We start from the raw sequence: 17,944 nt of genomic DNA on the forward strand, positions 1-17,944 counted from the left end.
GTGGGAGTTGCACTCATTTGGCAGGCTGGGCCTCAGAGGGACATGGGATGCTTGCCTTCCTCTCTCCTGGGGGGATGCTCTAGCTGCCCAGCCTCTGCTTGGCCTTGAACAGCCATGGGCTACTCCCCACACCAGGACTGCCCAGCCCTGCTTACTGGAGTCCAGCAAAAGTAGGGGAGGGTCAGGGACTCTAAGCTGAGGGGCCATGTAGGCCCACTGAATGTGGCTTTTTGGCCCCAAGATCTGTATCCCTCTCTAAAAGCCTTGGCCACTGCCCAGAAAGCCTCCCGAAGGCGGGGTGGTGGTGGTGGGGGGCTTGAGCACGCTTCTCACCGGCGACAGTGGGAACTTACCTGTCCCCCCACCCCTCCAGTGTCCTCAGAGGGCCCGGACCCTGCAGTTCATGTTTCATTTGGGGTGATGTGGCTTTTGCCACTCAGCTGGGTATGTTTTCTTGTGGCAGGGAGAATTGGGAGGTGATTCTGTTCAGTTAAAAAGGCAAAAACTTTATTTAGTTTTCAGGGAAATACAAGATGCATGTAAACATAAACAAAATACAAAACAACCCAAATCTTACAGTCTAGAAGCATGCCAAGACAGAGTATTTTCTGCAGACCAAAGAATCCCGTCAAAATGATAAAGGACACCTGGAAAGCGGCAGGTCAAGGGGCTGGGTCCCTTCCCCAAGGACGCTGCATTTTTGTGATGAGAACAATTCAAAAAAAAAAAAACCCACTATTAAAAATATTAGAAACATGGAGAGAGTTTAGCACCACCATTGATCCTGGAAATTTTTTAGCACTCAAATTGACAGCACTGGATTCGCTGCCCTTTTCTTAAATTTCTCTGCTGAGGGGGAAGAGGGAACAACCTCCTTCAGACCCCACAGATCCCACTAGGAGCCGAGAGGGGTTGAGTGGACACGGTGAGGAGTGCCCAGAGGCATCCAGCAGTTCACATGCAACCATGCAGTGCACAAACCCACGCTTCACGAACCTGCCACTAACATCTGCCTTGTTCAGAAGTCACCTTCATGCAGACCTCCTGTAAACTGGCCCTGAAACCCTTCTGCCATCCTGTGTCCCGGATTTAAAGAAAACCTGTTGCAGAGAACAAGCTGTAGATTCAAGAATGGTGGCTCTCTTTACCCTTCTTTCTCTGAAATGCTTAAGAGCAGTATGCCTTGGTCACAGGCCACTAAACATGATGAGTGCATTACACTCCATCTTCTAAGTCACACCACTGAGGCAGGCTCAGCAAACTGAACCACCACAGGCATCGTTAGAGATACTTCAGAATAATTGGTGTCAACAGAAGAGCAAACGAAGTTGTCTTCCTCCCAGATATGCTTGATGGTGTCTGGACCCCAAGGTTCCAGTTTGGGGGTGGTGGGTCCCTACTACGTGACCCATTATGGTCACTGGTCTCTGATTCAAGCAATTTGAGAGGCTCGCTCTGGATTGGACAAAGGGAGGTGGGCAAACCCAGCCTGGAACCTGAGAGATGGATGAATGTTCTGGAGCCAGGGCCTCAAACTCAAAGACTGGTTTGTTGCTGGCAACTTCCCGCTTTCCACTAAGTAAATCAATGACCATTAAGAACCCGCTGGGGACCCAGCTTGTGGCCCAGCAAGTAGCTGTTTCCTGAGGCCAGCTTCTTCTACAGCCAAATCTTGGGGCTTTTCCAACCTGTTCTGGCTGGACCCTTGGGTGTTGAATCACTAAATTCCCGCCCTACCTGCTCTCTTCCTGAAACACTCAGAATAGACTTCCTCCTCCTTTCTAATAAAGATGAAACTCCAGACTCCAAACCCTCTCTCAACCTTCTCATACTCTTCCCTTTCTGCCTAGCAGACCTCCTCTTCTGGAAGCCTCCTCCTTGGGGAAAGGGCGGTAAGCCCCAGCCACCCCAAACACGCGCACACTCATCTTGCTGACGTGCCTCTCACTCACCTCCAACGTGCTCAATCCATACTTTTGCTTTAAAACGATAATTCTTCCTTTCTCTCTTGCCTCCTGAGGTCCAGCCCATTAGCTAGGATGGAAATGGGAGCAAAGGAGGGACCTTCATCGTAGGGACCCATTCTCTAAGGCCACTAAGTTCTGGGATGGGAGAGGGGGCTGATTGTCAAGGTCAAGTGCAAACTCAAGATTAAAAAGATAGGCTCCGCGAACGGGGATGGCATGGTAAAACCAACATTATAGGCAGCTGGGGACCAAGGCCCGGGAAGACAGAGTCCTCTGCCCAGTCTATAAGCACCAGTGTGCCCAACTTCTGGCCTGAGGACCCAGGTGCACAGGACAAAACAGGAGGGATGCTAATGTCAGTGGGGCTGTTCTTCCTGAAGTGCAGCTGTAGGTCACTGACCCTGCTCTGTCACTGGCTCTGATCACAGAGCGTGAGAACCAGGGGCTGCCCCAACCAGAGATCATGATTTAGACAAAAAGCTCAGTGATGTCAAGGGGGAGCCCTCCACATGATTCCCATGAAGCGTTCAGTCAGGCCGGCAGTCTAGACCAGGGGTGCTGACGTACACGCACGGGTAGGTCCACTGAGCTCACTGTCCAATTTCTCGCCCCGACCAGCCTGATCCACCCTCAGCAACGTAAGAACTGAGGGCCAGCTGCTCTCATGACGGGGATTCCCACAGTGGCGATATGCATGGCAAAGGCTGGGCGTCAGCCTACTAGAGACACTGTGCAGGTGGCAGCCCCATCTGACCGCCTCGGCACTTCCACACCCAGTGGCGGCACCTTTCCACATCTTCATTTTGGAGCCCGGGACGATGGCCTAGGCGGCTTCTGCTAGATCTGTTAATGCCAGTGTGAAGTTTCCAACTAAATACTTAATAAAATAATTACCAAAAAAAAAAAAAAAAAAAGACACATTGCACTCTCCAGCCAGAATTACACGTGTGAATAACACATACACTTGCTGCCAGAAGCTGCGAGTCCTTTGGGGCCTGCCCAATGCCAAGGACTTGTTCAATGGAGACAGCTTGCCCAGTATTTTTTTCCTCTAACCCCATGTTCTTTAGTTCAAGTGGGAATGACCAACACTCTCACATACACACTCGAATGCACACACACACACACACACACACACACACACTTCCTCAACAGCACACAGCCCTCAAAAAAGTGAGGGAATCTTAATTCTTTAGCACTGTGGATGGTTCCCTTTCCAGAGAGCTCTGCATCAGGATTCTTGAAGATTGGACCTATAGACGTATACACTCCAAGGAGAGCCACCCCCACACGGGGGCACGGTCCCACTCTGGGCGCCAGGTTCCTATTTGTACAGAAATTCACCGAACGGGATGGAGCAGCAAGCGTACAGTACTGGAGGTGGAGGGGATGAGCCCGCAAGGATGTCCCTGTCGCCCTGAGGGGCAGAGCTTTGGACCCAGAGACTTCCCATCCTGTCCCCTCTCTACTGGCACCCAGGTAGGAGGCGGCGGCTTGGTACCTGTTGTGGGAAGTTCTGTCTGCAGGGACCTCGGCAGGCTCCTCCGACGCTTCTCCAAGACCTTCTGGGGACTGTCGGGGTGTTGAGCAGAGGCAGGGCTCACGCCTTGCTCGGGCTGGAGTCATTGAGATGAATGGGTGGCCCTGGCTCAGCACCAGGCCCAGCTGCAGGCTTGTGGGAATTGGTGCGTCACTGGGGAATGCTGGGCTCAAGGCACCCACATCCCTGCAAAAGGGTTTGATTACATCGAGGGTTCCTGCCCATAAACTGAACTTGAGGTTACGTAGTTTTAGAAAGACTCAAACATACATCAAAAGGATCGTGGCCCAAACATCAAGAGATTGGCGTGAGAGGGCTGCTGAGGGTTATTTTTGGGACAGGTCTTTCTGAGCAGCTGGCTGAAAAACAACGGAAATGAAAACAAGGAGCGGTTCCTGGAGGCCCTTGCTTTGTGCCTGGGGCTGGGGCCCCGGGGAGGCCAAGTGCCCCATGCTACTTCCCTGAATCCCTCTCTTCTGGGTGGACAACACCCAGCAGAAGGGGATGCCCTCTGGCGGGGACCCCTGCCATCTTGCCAGGGAAGGGGGAAGGGGAGGAGGGGTAAAAAAAAAAAAAAAAAAATCAATACCCAGGTCACCTATAGGCTCCGCAGCTACGACTCCTTCCAGGAGCCCCACCTCCCCTAGCGAGAGACGGGGTTGCTGGCTCTCCCGCCACCGTCCCAACAAGCCCTGGCATCCCTCTTGATAATATTGCACTTTTCCTGTCTCTCAGATTGTTTTCATTTTCGATTGAGAATGCAAAGTATTTGGAGCGGGTAGGGGAAGTGAGTAACCTTAAAGAAATAATATATTAGTTAAATACAAAAACAGGAAAAGTAGGGGTTACTTTATCTTTTTTTCCATAAAAACAAAACAAACTACCAAACCAAGGTCTAAACTTAAATAGTTCTACACCTATTCTGCAAATACTAGTAATATGAAAATAATGCTTGACCGAAATTCCCTTGTCTTTTTTCCTTAGATGATAATAGTAACATGCCTTGCTGAGGAAAGCAATGGATATAAATGCCAGTAAAATATGCTGCTCTAACATCTGAAAGTGATTAAAACGATTCTATATAATGCCTTCGTCAAGATGGAGCATGGAGGAGGAAGAAAGAGGACCCTGTGGGGCTAGGCTGGGGGTGAACGGGGCTGAGGGCTGGCCGGAGGGCCCAGCCACAGCTGGGGCAGATGGCACACCTGCTGTTCAGGCTGCCCCCTCCAGCTCCCTCTTGCGACCCTCGTGGGAACAGCATGATGGGGCCAGGGAGCCCAGCCAGGCCCCTGTTACAAAGTGGGAGAGAGATGAAGACATCTTTTTCCCTTGTAATAAAAGAAAAAAGTCTTTAAACTGAAAGAAAAAGCACCAAATGATGCATCTTCGGGCATTATATAAACCTCAATAATGACCTCAGAAGGGCTCATTTTGATTAAAGTTGCAGTATACAGCAATACAACGTCATTTCACATTTTCAATCGCAACTAATGGAAAACTAGGTTTGGACACTGCTGAGATTTTTTTTTTTTTTAACCTTTTAAAGTCCGATCTGGTTTTCCTCCAGATGGGTCAGAGCCACAGACCCCTCCCTCCTCTACCTGCTACCAGAAGTACCCTCCAACATCACAAAGCAGCTCAGTAGCTCTAGGGAAAAGCCCTCTTGCCCTGGGCAGGGCTAGGAGTCCAGGGGCACAAGGCCTGGCATCCCCTGGCCATGTCTGAGAGGGACTGGCATGCACCCTTTTTGCTTCAAGTATTAATATTCTCTTTGGGTTTGCAGGGTTTGTGCTGTGCTGTGAGTAAGGGGGTGACGGTGAGGGGCAAGGGGCGAAGACGGGGCATGGCAATCCCTGTTCACTGCCCAAAGCTACATGCTGTCAACAGGTGGCAGCATTCTCTACTTTTCCTGGATGCCTGAGCAACCCCCAGCCATCCTTAGGGCTGGATGTCACATTGTAAACATGATGACCACACTATAAACTCTAGCGGGGCTGGGGAGGAGTGCAGGGGTGGATGCAATGGGGAGGTCTGCCGTTAACTAGCTATGTGATTTGGGGAAAGCTAATTCCTGTCTTTGGGCTGCAGTAACAAGAGGGTATGGGTTGGAGTGACCCTGAAGGTCACTTATAATGACTCTATCACTTAAGGGCACTGGGGATTAAGGAGAGAGGGTCCTTGGGGGGCTGGGAGAACATCTGCCTTGTGGGTGGTGGAAAGTCCCACAAGGCAGTGCAGTGAGGAAGGGCAGGGAAAGGCAGGCTCTGGGGAGCACTGTGGTCCAGTCCGACTGAGATGCTCTGTGCTTGGCAGATGCGTCCTGCACTCCTTCCTGGCCTGGCTGGCGTGTTACTGATTGAACTGGCTCAGTGCAGACGTTGAGGAGTGAGGCCGCTGGGGCCTTCCCCCTGGAAGATAGCTACGTGGAAGGTCCTTTAACCCGACAATCACTCTACTTTTAAATTTTATTTTAAATAACCATAAATTACTTTTTTTTCTTTTAATAAATATGTGCTGCTTAAAAATGAGAAAAGTATATACTGCATCTTTAAGTAATGCACTTTGCTCTCTGGGTTTCTTTCCATTCCACTGTATTAAAGTGCATTAATTAAAACATCATGAACCACTTCTTTATCATTATTGTTCAAATAAGTCCGAATAATATTACTATGAAGACACCACCGTTAGTACTGCAGTCTAGCAGGTAACTCACCATCCTGCTCTATTTAATACTGTCCAGCAGAAGAAAAGAGTAACTGATTTTAATTTTAAACAAAACAAAAGGAAGTAAAATCTCACCACGGCCCTTTCAACATAGAACGGGAGCAGTTTGCTAGAGCTGCCAGGCGTCAGTGTACGGCAGAGGAGGAGGGCGGGGCGGCTGGGGACTGAGGGCACGAGGTGCGGGTCCCCCGCTGTTCTTCAGGCATCATACGCTGCCTGGGGGGGGGGGGGGGAGTGGGGGTGGAGGGAGGGCCTTTCCTCCTTAGTCCAGGATCTGGCAGCTGAGTCGGGGGCTGTGAAGCCTGATCTGTCCACAATCAAAGGCACGTGTGGAAATCCACTCCCAGTGAAGAGTGAGTCCTTGGGGAAGCCAGTTTGGCCTCTGAAGTGTCGACTGAAAGACACCATCCAGAGTTGACAGGGACGTCATTCTCTCCCTTCTCTCTTCGCAGGGGCACTGCCCCTCAGAAAGACCAGGTTGGCTCCTGGCCCAGGGATCTTCGTCTCCTCGGGCACCTGCGGCATTGCTTGCAGGCCAGGGGGTGGCTGGTGGTGTCGGCCCAGCAGGTTCCCCTTGGCCCAGGGTGAGGGCAATGGCTGCTTCTCCACAGCCTTCACATAAGGCTTCGGGCCCTGCCCGGGCAGGAGAACATTCGCTGCCCCTCTCCTGAACACCACCCTCCTCCCTGCTGAGGGTTCTGCCCTGCTGAGGTTGCACAAGAACCAGGAGAACAGCGTCTCTGCTTTGCCGCGTCTGGGACCAGGGCTCCTCCAGCCTGAGATCCCTCTGGCAAGCACCGGTACTGTCCACACAGTGGAAACCAAATGAAGCGACTTTGGCTTGTGGAGGGGAGAACACAAAACACAAAACAAACAACCTCCCCACAAGAGTATGATAGAAAGGCCATCCACTACCCATCCCGTCCCGTGAGGCTCACCGCCCTTGGGTCCCCAAACAACTCCTAAAGTAAGACCAAAACCCAAGGCCTGACATAGAAGGCCCAAAGCAATACATCTCTCCCAAAACTTGCAAAGAACTGCCCACCCAGAAATATCCAAAATAAAGTCTGTGCAGACTGTGAAAAGACCGACGGCTCTGCCTGCCCTCTCTGTAAACACTGGGGCTGGTGGTCCTCCACGGGGGTGCCCCAGGCAGGGCAGGCTCTCTTCTCAAGGCCAGCAGCAGTGACGGCTAAGAATGGTGGTCCTTGCTGGCAGCTGGGGAACTGCTTTTCCTTCAACTAACAAGACACAGTGGCCTGGCCCAGGGACAGCCTGAGCTCACAGGAGATGCCTCCAAGCCCCAGAGCCAGTGGTATCTCCTACCACACCCACCCATGGCCGGCGGCAGCGATTCCTGGGAAACCAGCATAACTCACAAACATAGATTAGGATGATACAAGGGCTACTTCCGGGGTACAAGATGCCAGCAACGGAAACCAGGCTAGGCAGGGGCAGGGCACAGGAGGCCCGCACAACCACACCTTTTCCAGATTTGCAGCCAAGGCACAAATCGGGGTTTCCTACATGGCCTGTCCCAAATGGTGCCGAGTCCATCAGCAAAGTCCCCAAGGTGCACATGTGAGGCTCAGCTTTCTTGCCTCCGGTCCCAGGCCCAGGACACCCCTGCCCCTTCCACTCCCCGCTCAAATGTGGGCCCCCGCCAGACCCTACCTTCCAGCTGGGGGACAGCCTGGAGGGGAGCATCTTCGAGGCCCCACATTCTGCAGGTTTAACGTTGTCCTCCCCACCCCCTCCCATTTTCCCTTTCCCTTTTGTCTCATCTCACAGCTCACCCATACTGAGGCTGGAAGGACTTAGGCCCTCCCCCACCCCTCATTAGTTCTTTTTCTCCAGGTAGTTGGAGGGCACCCAGCCTTTGAAGGGCTTCACCCCGTCCAGAATCTGGCAGTACCACCAGCCGTTGGGGTTCCTCTCCAGGACCTCCATGGACACGCCCTCCTGGAAGCCCGCCGTCTCCTCGTCCCCCTCGTAGTCCGCGATCGAGACGTACACATCTTTGAGGTTGTTGTGGATGAACTGGGACTTCTCAATGGGCTTGGGGCGCACAGGGGACACCGGGATGCCGTTGCGCTGAGTGGGCAGCAGAGGAGGGTCCGAGCCCTGGCTGGCGGCCCGTTCGACCAGGCGGCCCTTGGCTTCTGCGGCTGCCGAGCGGGCAGTGCTGAAGGAGGAGTTCCGGCGGACGCCTCGGAGGCCGTCGGTGGCCGTCAGCGACTCGTTCCTCCTCAGGGCACAGGACAGGTTGCTGTCCTTGGGCGGTGGGGACACGAACACCGACTGGGGCCTCACGGCCACCTGCCGCACGCCATTCCTCATCTTCACCGCCCCGGCTCCCGAGGTCTTGACGAAGCCCCCGGGAGGCTTGGAGGGGATGGGCGGCGTGGCCCTCTTGCTCTGGTTGACGGTGTTCAGCGCTTGGACCCGCTTCTCGATCTTTTCCAGGCTGTCTGACTTGCCCTCGTTCTGCTTGCTCTTGGTGGCCACTGTGTCCAGCTCTTTGCCAGGGGGATCGAATTGCTCGTTCTCACCGAGCACCAGATAGTGGGAGGGGGCCCAGCCCTCCAGCTCCCCAAACCTCACGTACCACCAGCCACTTTCCAGCTTCTCAAGCACCTGCACCTCCACGCCTGCCGGGAAGCTGATCTCCGAGTCCTGGACCTTTTGGTAGGCACTACACGTCGTGTAGGAGGTGGCCTGCCCTTCCCACCCCTTCTTGGTGGGACACGGGGGCGTGGCGGCAGGGAGGGTGATGAGGTCAGCCGAGCCTCTCCTGGACTCCTCACCGGGACCCTCGAAGGCCATCTGGGGGGGCAGCTCCGAATCCTCGCTCTTGGAGCCCTTGAGGCCACCCCGGAGCTGGCCAGTGGGCCTCAGCTGGCGCCGTAAAGTGCTGATGTCCATCTTCTCTTGACTCTGGGACTCTGTGCGGTTCAGGAACGGCTTGGGCCGAACTGATGGCTTGGCCCGGGCACAGGAGGTCAGCCCAGTCTTCAGGTCAGCATCCTTCCTCGCTCCGACCTTGGGGGTGCCGCGGATGCCTGCGTCCGAGGCAGAACGGGGCTTCAGGTCCCCACTGTTCTTGGACAGGGATGAGGAGGAAGAGGAGGAAGAGGAAGAGCAGGTGGTGTTGATGGTGATGGACGAGGAAAAGGAGGCCGAGGAGTGGTTCTTCCCCAATTCCGCCTGGGCGTTCTTCTCTGCCTTGAGCTTCAAGAGCGACGATGATTTGGGGGAGCCTGATTTGGGGGAGTTTTTCCTGGCAAGGGACAGTGGGGAGCCGCCTGGGGAGTCGCTGTCCCGGGAGGAGCGCCTGGCCGACAGGGCGTCCTCTGCACATGCCCGGAAGCCCTCGTTCTCATAGATGGTCTCCTCCTCCAGGGCCACGTCCTCTGCAGATCCGCCCACCTTGAAGCGGGCGCGCTGCAGCGAGAAGGCGGGCGAGGGCCTGCGGGGCTGGCCGGGCCGCCTGTCCCCCGAGCCGCCGTCCTCTGCGGGCTCCTCGCTCAGCTCTGGCTCTGAGTCGAAGCCAAAGGCAGGGATGTCATACTCGGGCTCCTCGTACCTGAGCCTCAGCGGGGAGTCCTGGCTCTCACCAGCGCCTGCCAGACCCTCCTCGGCCTCCTTGGGCTTGCTGGGTGGTGCCGGTGGGGGCACCTTGGGCCGCGTCAGGGTGCTCGTGCGGCGGCTCAGGTTGGGTTTCTTGCGCTTATCGATGTACGACGCGGGGGCCCAGCCCTCCTTCTCACCGATCTGCACGTACCACCAGCCACCCGAGTTCTTGTCGATGACCTGGGGGAAGGGGCAGACAGGCCAGTGAGCTGGGAGGATCGCTGGGGCCCTACCATGTGCCAGGGGGGGAGCTTCACACTTCGGCTCTAGGAGACATTATCTCCATTTCCCAGATGAGTGAACTGAGCCACTGAGTAAGTGGCCCAGGACCCAGCGTAGGAAGTGATGGGCTGGCATTCAAACCCAGGTCTCTATCATCTCCTGGATGGGGGCGCTCCCACTCTCCAAGGCCCCCTCTCCTGCTCTTCCATGTCTCCTCCAACACCCTGGCCGAGCTGGCCTCTCCAGACCCTCACTTCTCCTCCCGCTGAGCTACTACACTTGGAAGATGCGCTGTTCCCAGTCCCTACAAAACCCCACTCACCACGGACCCATACGTACAAAAGACTGCCATCCCACCACTTCCATCCTCTCACCCCCATACTGCTAGGCCCTCCCTCGGTGACCCTGGAAAGGGTCTCTCAGGGCAGAAGGGAATAGGAGGGTGCAGGTGAGTGGAACCTGGAGGTAAGGCTGAGGCCGGACCTCTCTGGTTTCCCCATTGCTCGTGGTCATTTCACTACATGTGGAATCCCACTGAAATCCTACCAGCTGAGGAGATTTCTCTGAGTTGAATGGCTTCCTGGGGGAAGGCTAGGGCCTCTCAGTCATTTCCCTGTTAGTATAAACTCGTTCAAGAAGCTTCTTTCTTAACTGGACTGGAGACAGCCCAGGAGTGTGGTTGCTGGCTGTACTGAGGTCCGTTTGGATCGGGGAATACGAATGGAAGAGGCAGTTGTCCTTCCATGTGCGCAGGTTCCGCATCCCTGGATATGGAGGGCCAACTGCACTATGATTTTATATAAGGGCCTTGAGCATCCCAGGATTTGGGTGTCCATTGGGGGTCATGGAACCAATGCCCCACGGATCCCGAGGAACAACTGTAATTTTGAATTGTGGAACACTGCTGGAGGAAGAGGTCCCAGGGAGGGGAAGGGAAGCTTGAAAGCACCGGCACTGGGGGAAGAGGGGCAAGGAAGGAAGGGGGGATAGAGACCACCAAAGGCAAGGTCTGCCTGAGGTCAGCCCTCTGCAGCCCCCGCCCCGCCTTGGGTGCTAGATTCCATCCTTCACTCTGCCCACTCCATACTCAAAATGCATACGTGGGTAGATCCTAAATATTGTCAGTTCTCTTACATTATGAGCTTCATAGGCTCTTCTGGAAGCATAAGCACCACTGAGAGAATGATTTCTCTTAGAAATTTAGTTCTAAGTTCCAGGCATGTGGTTTAAAACATTCACATTAGGGATATCACCTCTTCAATGGGCAGAGGCTGCCCAATTACTCTTCTGATGGTTTTACAGGTATTAATTGGACTTAACTCCATTACTACACAGAGCCACTCAAGAGAAAGATCTGAGTCACAGATCCTCTCTGGCCCCTGGAATGCCATGTTCAGCGCTGGCCACAAAGTGGGGTTTCATAAATGTTAGGAGACCGGCTGGGAGGGAGCAGGAGAGGGTCTACTACCCATTTGCAGAGAGAAATCATCAAAACCTGGGGGAGAAGTGACTGCATCAAATGTCAGAGGTGCCTGTGGTATGGACGTGGCCAGAACTGGGGTCCTCAGTGCCTTACTCCGGCTGCCTGGACCACATTCTCCCAACAGCAGCACTTCCTAATATGGGTCTTGTGGAACCCTGGCCCCCAGGAGCTCCTGGGAGAGGAATCTAGGTGATACTGCCTATTCCAGTCCCCTCTAAGAGACACACAGTGACACCCCCATATCTAGGCTCTGAGAAGTTCTGCAATTAAAACAACAAAGCTGGTTGGGTTTTGTTTAACTCACTGTCCTCCAAACTCATTCAACCCCAGAGGCCCTTTGTTTCAAAGTGCCCCCATCACAAGCTCCTATAATATGCTTTGGGAAACGCTGCTGTGACGGGAGCTGGGTGGAGACATGAGCCAGTGGGTTCTAGTCCTGGTTGTGGCACTGACTGGCTTTAGGCAAATTCTAATCCCTGTGGGTCCTGTTTCTGCACCTTTCCTGCCCGCCCCTCGGGAATGTCTCCAGCAAGACATAAATGGGAAACACGGGAGGTATTTGACCATCATGAATTATAACCCTTAGCCCCATGGCCCAAGGCTCACCTCTGCCTTCTGTCCGCCTCGAAAACTGATCCCATCAGAAATGCACGACTGGAATTCGGCAATGGTGTAGTACTCCACCTCAACAGAAGGGGGCTCTGGTGGCTTAGGCAGCTGGAACCCCTGAGGCAGAGAAGGACTCAAGTCAGCAAGACCCACCTGATCAGAACCGTAACTGAGGTGAGAGTGGCGGTTACACCAGGTGGAGAGCAGCTGACCTGAGGATGTATCAATCACCTGAGTCTCAGGGTGTCTCACCAAGAGACCACTCTGCTGACCAGGCTCTCTAAGAATACCTAGGGGTCTTCCCTGGTGGCACAGTGGTTGAGAATCTGCCTGCTAACGCAGGGGACACAGGTTCGAGCCCTGGTCTGGGAGGATCCCACATGCGGAGCAACTAGGCCCGTGAGCCACAACTACTGAGCCTGCACGTCTGGAGCCTGTGCTCCGCAACAAGAGAGGCCGCGATAGTCAGAGGCCCGCGCACCGCAATGAAGAATGGCCCCTGCTTGCCACAACTAGAGAAAGCCCTCACACAGAAACGAAGATCTAACACAGCAAAAATAAATAAATTAATTAATAAACTCCTACCCCCAACATAAAAAAAAAAAAAGAATACCTAGGATTCGCTTGAGACTTGTCTGAGCTATGAAGATGATCATCTAAGTAAATTTCCACCCTTACATCTTTGGAATCCAGTTTTCAGAAGCCTCAACAGCTAGGTCCCAAAAAGAAAGTCAAAAGCAGAGAAACTGTTGTAGCAAAGCCCATGCACACTGCCCCCTGGGAGAGGAGAGCCACGTCCTTGAGTCTCAGGTGAAGGGCCACTGGGGTGACACCTGACTGCAGAGGTGGGGTGGATGTAAGGGGGTGTGGGGTTGGTCAGAAAACCCCTTGGTCTGTCATCATGATGATGCCAAATGGTCAGGCAAGCACGGAATAAACTCAGGATCCTTTGCTCTGGGGTTGGGTAGAACACGCTGGGCAGCCTAAATGCTTCCTAGATGCTGGCACGTCGATAACTAAGCCTGACATGCAAGGAAATGTAGAATATGGCCACAGCCCATGAGTTGTGAGCCTCATTCATTCACTTGACAAATGTTTGTTGTGTGTCTACTGGGTGCCAGACTCTGGTCCAAGGCACCAGGCATCCAAGAGTGAACCAAAGGGACAGGACAACCCCCTTGCCCTCATGGAGAGGACATTCCAGCTTCAGCCAGTCTCTACTCCAGCCAACATGGCCTTGGCACCTCCCCATCACTCCCAGTATGGCCTGGTATCAAACAAAGGAGTTAGGGCTTCCCTGGTGGTGCAGTGGTTGATAATGCAGGGGACACGGGTTCAAGCCCTGGTCTGGGAAGATCCCACATGCCGTGGAGCAACTAGGCCCGTGAGCCACAACTACTGAGCCTGCGCGTCTGGAGCCTGTGCTCCGCAACAAGAGAGGCCGCGATAGTGAGAGGCCTGCGCACCGTGATGAAGAGTGGCCCCCGCTTGCCACAACTAGAGAAAGCCCTTGCACAGAAATGAAGACCCAACAGTCATAAAAAAAAAAAAAAAAAAAAGCCAAGCATTTGAAGCCCTTAAAAAAAAAAGGAGTTAAAATAAAACAATCTTATAAAAAAGGTACATGTGTTTGGGAGGCTAGAAGGGGGAAGCAGCTACAGTGTAGCAGGAAGACCTCAAAAGATCTCTGCCTGCAGGTGGACCCATGTGGCCTCCAATCCCAGCTCAGCAATTCACCAGTTGCGTGGCCCTGGGCAAGGCCCTTGCGCCCTCTGAGCCTCAGTTTCCTCATCTGTAAGATGGAACTAATAACAGGGTCATGAGATAATGAACATAACTTCTGGTCCAGCCAACAGCACAGGAAAAGCTCTATAAACATAAGCTGAAGCTGAACGCTCTTCCTGAAATGCCATCCTATTCCTCTTACCCTGCCTCGTCCTTCAAGGCTCAGCATGTTCTAATCCTGCCAGTCACAGCTGAGCTGCCTCAGGTCAAGTGAGAGAAAGGTGCGGGGGAGGCTGGTTTTGAGGGACCAGGTCAACTTTCCCTGCCCTGGTGGCTGGCTCTGCAGCCGTGCATGCACACAGATGTGGCCCAGGTCCCAGCCCTGCCTGGACCCCCGCGGCCAGGTGGGAGTCGGACGGACCTAGCTGGAAAGGGCAGCTCTGTCCTAGCAAGCCCTGCTTTTGGCAGGTGTGGAAAGAATTACCCCATTCCTGCCAAAATCAAGTCTGCCTGAAAATAATCAGCTGGGGCTGAGAGAGATGGGGGAGGGGAGAACTCGTTCAGTTGTGTAAAATGGGAGGAGAAACAAGATAGAAAACTCCACTGGGGCTGATGGCCAGGGCCAGGACGGTCCCATCTCCAGGGGCCAAATCTTCAAAAATCCTGTTTATGGAAGGACAACTCTTCCAGTGACTGCTGCTGTCCGCCCCCCTGGGGCGGATGTCACTGACCACAGTAAATCTTGCTGCTAAGCCCAGATGTGACTTCAGAATCCTTGTCCACACATAGTGCACAGAGCGCTGACAGAGGAAGTGGAAAGTCGATGGCCAGCATACACCATCTCATCCCATCCTTACAACAGCCCTAGGAGATGGCTGGCACTGTCCCCCTCTTATAAATAAGGAAACTGAGGCCTCTGGAGGGTAAGCAACCTGGCCAGAGGCTTGCTGTTTCTCAGTGTCAGAAACGGAGTATGAATCCATGCCTGGCAGGCCCGAAGCCCCATTCTTTCCACTGCATCCCACTGCCCCAGATGACAGTTCTTGGTTCTAGGGCTCTCGGTCTGCCACCTCTCACCCAAAGCCCCAGTACCCTGAGAGCATATCCACCTCCGTGGCGGTCTGGATGCCAGGAAACCCCACCTACAGGCGCCACAGACCCCACAGCATTGAGCCTCTTTGAGCTTCAGCATAAACCAGTCCCTGCCATTTACCACCCTCCTCCCCAGAGAGGATGCTCACTGGTCTGCCCTGTGCCCTCCCAGGTTCTGGCATCCACTGGGCACTCCCGGGCAAGGAAGGCAAAGCTGAAAGTCTTCCAGGCTCACATGGACAGCAGCCCTATTTCCCGCCCCTGGCAATGCCCTGGCTGGACACTCTCGCCAGCCAGCCTAAATGTTTATGTCTGCCAGTGCTGTGGCTGGGATGGATTTATTTAGCTTTAGAGTGCAGTGTGTTTTCGATTAAAAACTGTCCAGCTAGGCCCCAGGAAGGCTGGGTTCCCCAGGCTTCCCTCCCTGCCTCCAGCCCCACAAAGCTGGAAGCTCCAGCATGGCCTTGGGGAAGCTCTGGACCAACAGACTCTGCACTGAGACAGCCAGTTACTGGGAGCTGCTACAGGGCACCCAGGAAAGGGAATGAGAAAGAGAGAAGAAACTGAGCACACGTACCAAGCTGGACTCTCTGCGAGGTGGAGGCCTTGTCCTGAGGTTCGGGGAGCCTAGAAGAAGAAACAGGGCTTCAGAAATCGCAGCCAGACACAGTGGCTTCCCTGCCTTCCCTGAGTGTGACCTCCTGATGCTGGGAAGTTCCAGTCTTCTCCCGCATTTATGAGGAACCCATGTTCTCGGTCACCACAGGCACGATAGCTGGGCTTTTTCAGTGGAAGTGAGAGATCTTTAAGCTTCCTTAGCTGTGTTTCAAGGGGATCCGTGAACCCCCCAAAATGATGTGCACATTTCAAAATGTATGACACAGGGGCTGATTTCAGGGGAAAGGGTAGATAGCTTTATCAGATTTCCAAATTTAGGAGAAGAGACCATGTCTATTTTTTGCTCACTATCAAATCCTTGGAAGCTAGCACAGTGCTAGGCAAGAGGAAGTACCCCCAAAACAGCTCCCGACGGACTGCTCAGAAGGTTTCAGGCATAAAGCTAATGTAACCAAGTTCAGAACTAAACTAAAAAACAGCTTTCCTCCAGATTTTAAGAATGGCTGGACACAAACAGAAGCTGGTCTCATAATACAGAACAGTTTAACCCTCAACCGCAGGCATCCTTGCCCCTGAGATGCTAGAGATTTGGAGGGGCCAGCAGCTGGGTTTCTCCTGTACGAAAGGAGGAGATTCCGGAAGAATGCTGCTTAAAAGTGCTTGTGGAGGGAGGTACAGTCACCCTTCCGAGTGTCTTAGATTTCCGGTAACTGGAGGAAGACAATAGGGAAGAAGGGGTTAGGCTCAGGAAGGTGATCTGCTATCGGCTGTCACTCACAGAGCAGCCTTGCATCGAGGGACCCATTTCACAGCCCAGGTGACTTATCTGCAGAGTGACCATTCATGGCTCCCCACTAGAGGAGGAGGGGATGCTACCAGCTTATATATGCATGCAATTCATCTTCGGTGGAGGAGTTGGAAGGAATTGCCTTGTCCATGCTTGTGATTAGCATTTAAGACAAGCTGGCAAAGCGAGCCTGGGGTCAGGGGTCAGCCTACATCTCAGGAAGAGAATAACATGGGGATCATGCAGACATACCCCCCACCCCCCACCTTAGGCTTTCCTTGCACCTCACGCCCCTTCTCTAAAGGGCTGTGTGGCAAGGACCCGGGGATCAGTGAGGCTCTTACTGATCTGGGCCCTCTGAGGGGCAATCCTGGCCACGGCTGGGGAGCCCTGGGCCAGCTTGGAGACGGTCCTCTCGGGGACACCCAGGGCGCTGCCGTTGGACGCATTGCAGAGGATGGGCAGGCTGATCTCCTTCTTGGTGATGGGGGCCTCTGGGCCCTCGCCTTCAGCTGGGGTGGTCTCCTTGTCCCCAGACACCTTTTTGTTCAGCAGGTTGCTGATCTCCATGATGTTCCCGATGATCTCCACCGGGCCTGCCAGATTCTTCTTCCGTGCTGGCAGGTCATCCTTGGCTTTCTTCAGGTAGGATGCTGGTGCCCAGCCCTCTTTGCCCAGGTATCTGCAGGGAGGAGTGGGACATGGCATCATGAGAGCACCCTGTCCAGGCCCCCGTCTCCATTGGGCCTTGCCCAGCTGAGCTTTCTCTGCTGCGCTCTGTAAGACACTTGGCAAAGCCACTACTCTGGAGAGAACTGGAACGAGGGCCAGTGGAAGGACATTGGGAACATCACTTCTTCCTCTCTGTCTCCTAGTTCTTTGCCTGATCCCTCTTGGTGCGGGCTCTCATTGTTTGCAACGTCAGGAAACATGGGACATTGAGATGAGAAGATTCCTCAGATTTGGGGCTGCCTAAAAGGTAGACCTTGCAATGGCCTAGTACCTCACCAGAGCAGAGGGCAATTCTAGAGATAAGAAATAAGAAGGTGTATAGAGTTAAATGCCCAGTCAGAAAGGGAAGTGTGATCAGAGAGGTGAAGAGGCAGCATAGGTGAGAGTTAGGAAGCCCGAGTTCTGGCCTATGGTACTTTGGACAAGTCCCAACCTTGGAGCTCAATTTTTTCTCTTCTGAAAAATGCTGGGATAGAGTAGCTGCACACATTTATACAGAAGGATAGACATATTGAGACCAACTAGGAAGACGTGTATAAAGAGTGAGTGACCAAGTGGGAAAAGTATCGACACCACTGCAGGAGAAGCAGATGGATCAAGTTCACAGAACAAGTCCACAGACAGACCAACACTAAAGGTGACGCTTCAAAGTAGTGGGGGAAGGACGGATTATTCAATGAGTGATTTGGGGATGACTGATGATCCAGTTAGGAAAAACAAGTGAGACTCTGGCCTTGCAACCGTATAGCAAACTTAAAAATGCAAGTCGTGAATATTTGCTTCATCTTGGGGGCTGAGAAAATCTTTCTAAG

The 17,944-nt window shown here is 53.5% G+C and overlaps 1 protein-coding gene across 5 annotated transcripts in view; it reads right to left on the minus strand.

Annotated features, from left to right (window-relative positions):
* Positions 1-480: 480 nt before the first annotated feature.
* The window catches only part of SH3PXD2A (SH3 and PX domains 2A), a 246,787-nt gene continuing 229,323 nt past the window's right edge, over positions 481-17,944 (minus strand). For all 5 annotated transcript variants that reach the window (XM_082601531.1, XM_082601527.1, XM_082601528.1 and 2 more), the window contains 4 exons: positions 16,745-17,082; positions 15,573-15,622; positions 12,176-12,295; positions 481-10,044 (listed from right to left, as the gene is read on the minus strand). In XM_082601531.1, coding sequence (XP_082457657.1) covers positions 8,071-10,044; positions 12,176-12,295; positions 15,573-15,622; positions 16,745-17,082 — 2,482 coding nt within the window. In that variant the 3' untranslated portion in view covers positions 481-8,070. The remainder of the gene's footprint in view (positions 10,045-12,175; positions 12,296-15,572; positions 15,623-16,744; positions 17,083-17,944) is intronic.

Source organism: Mesoplodon mirus (assembly GCF_964341445.2).
Source record: "Mesoplodon mirus genome assembly, chromosome: 2".
Classification (NCBI taxonomy): Eukaryota; Metazoa; Chordata; class Mammalia; order Artiodactyla; family Ziphiidae; genus Mesoplodon; species Mesoplodon mirus.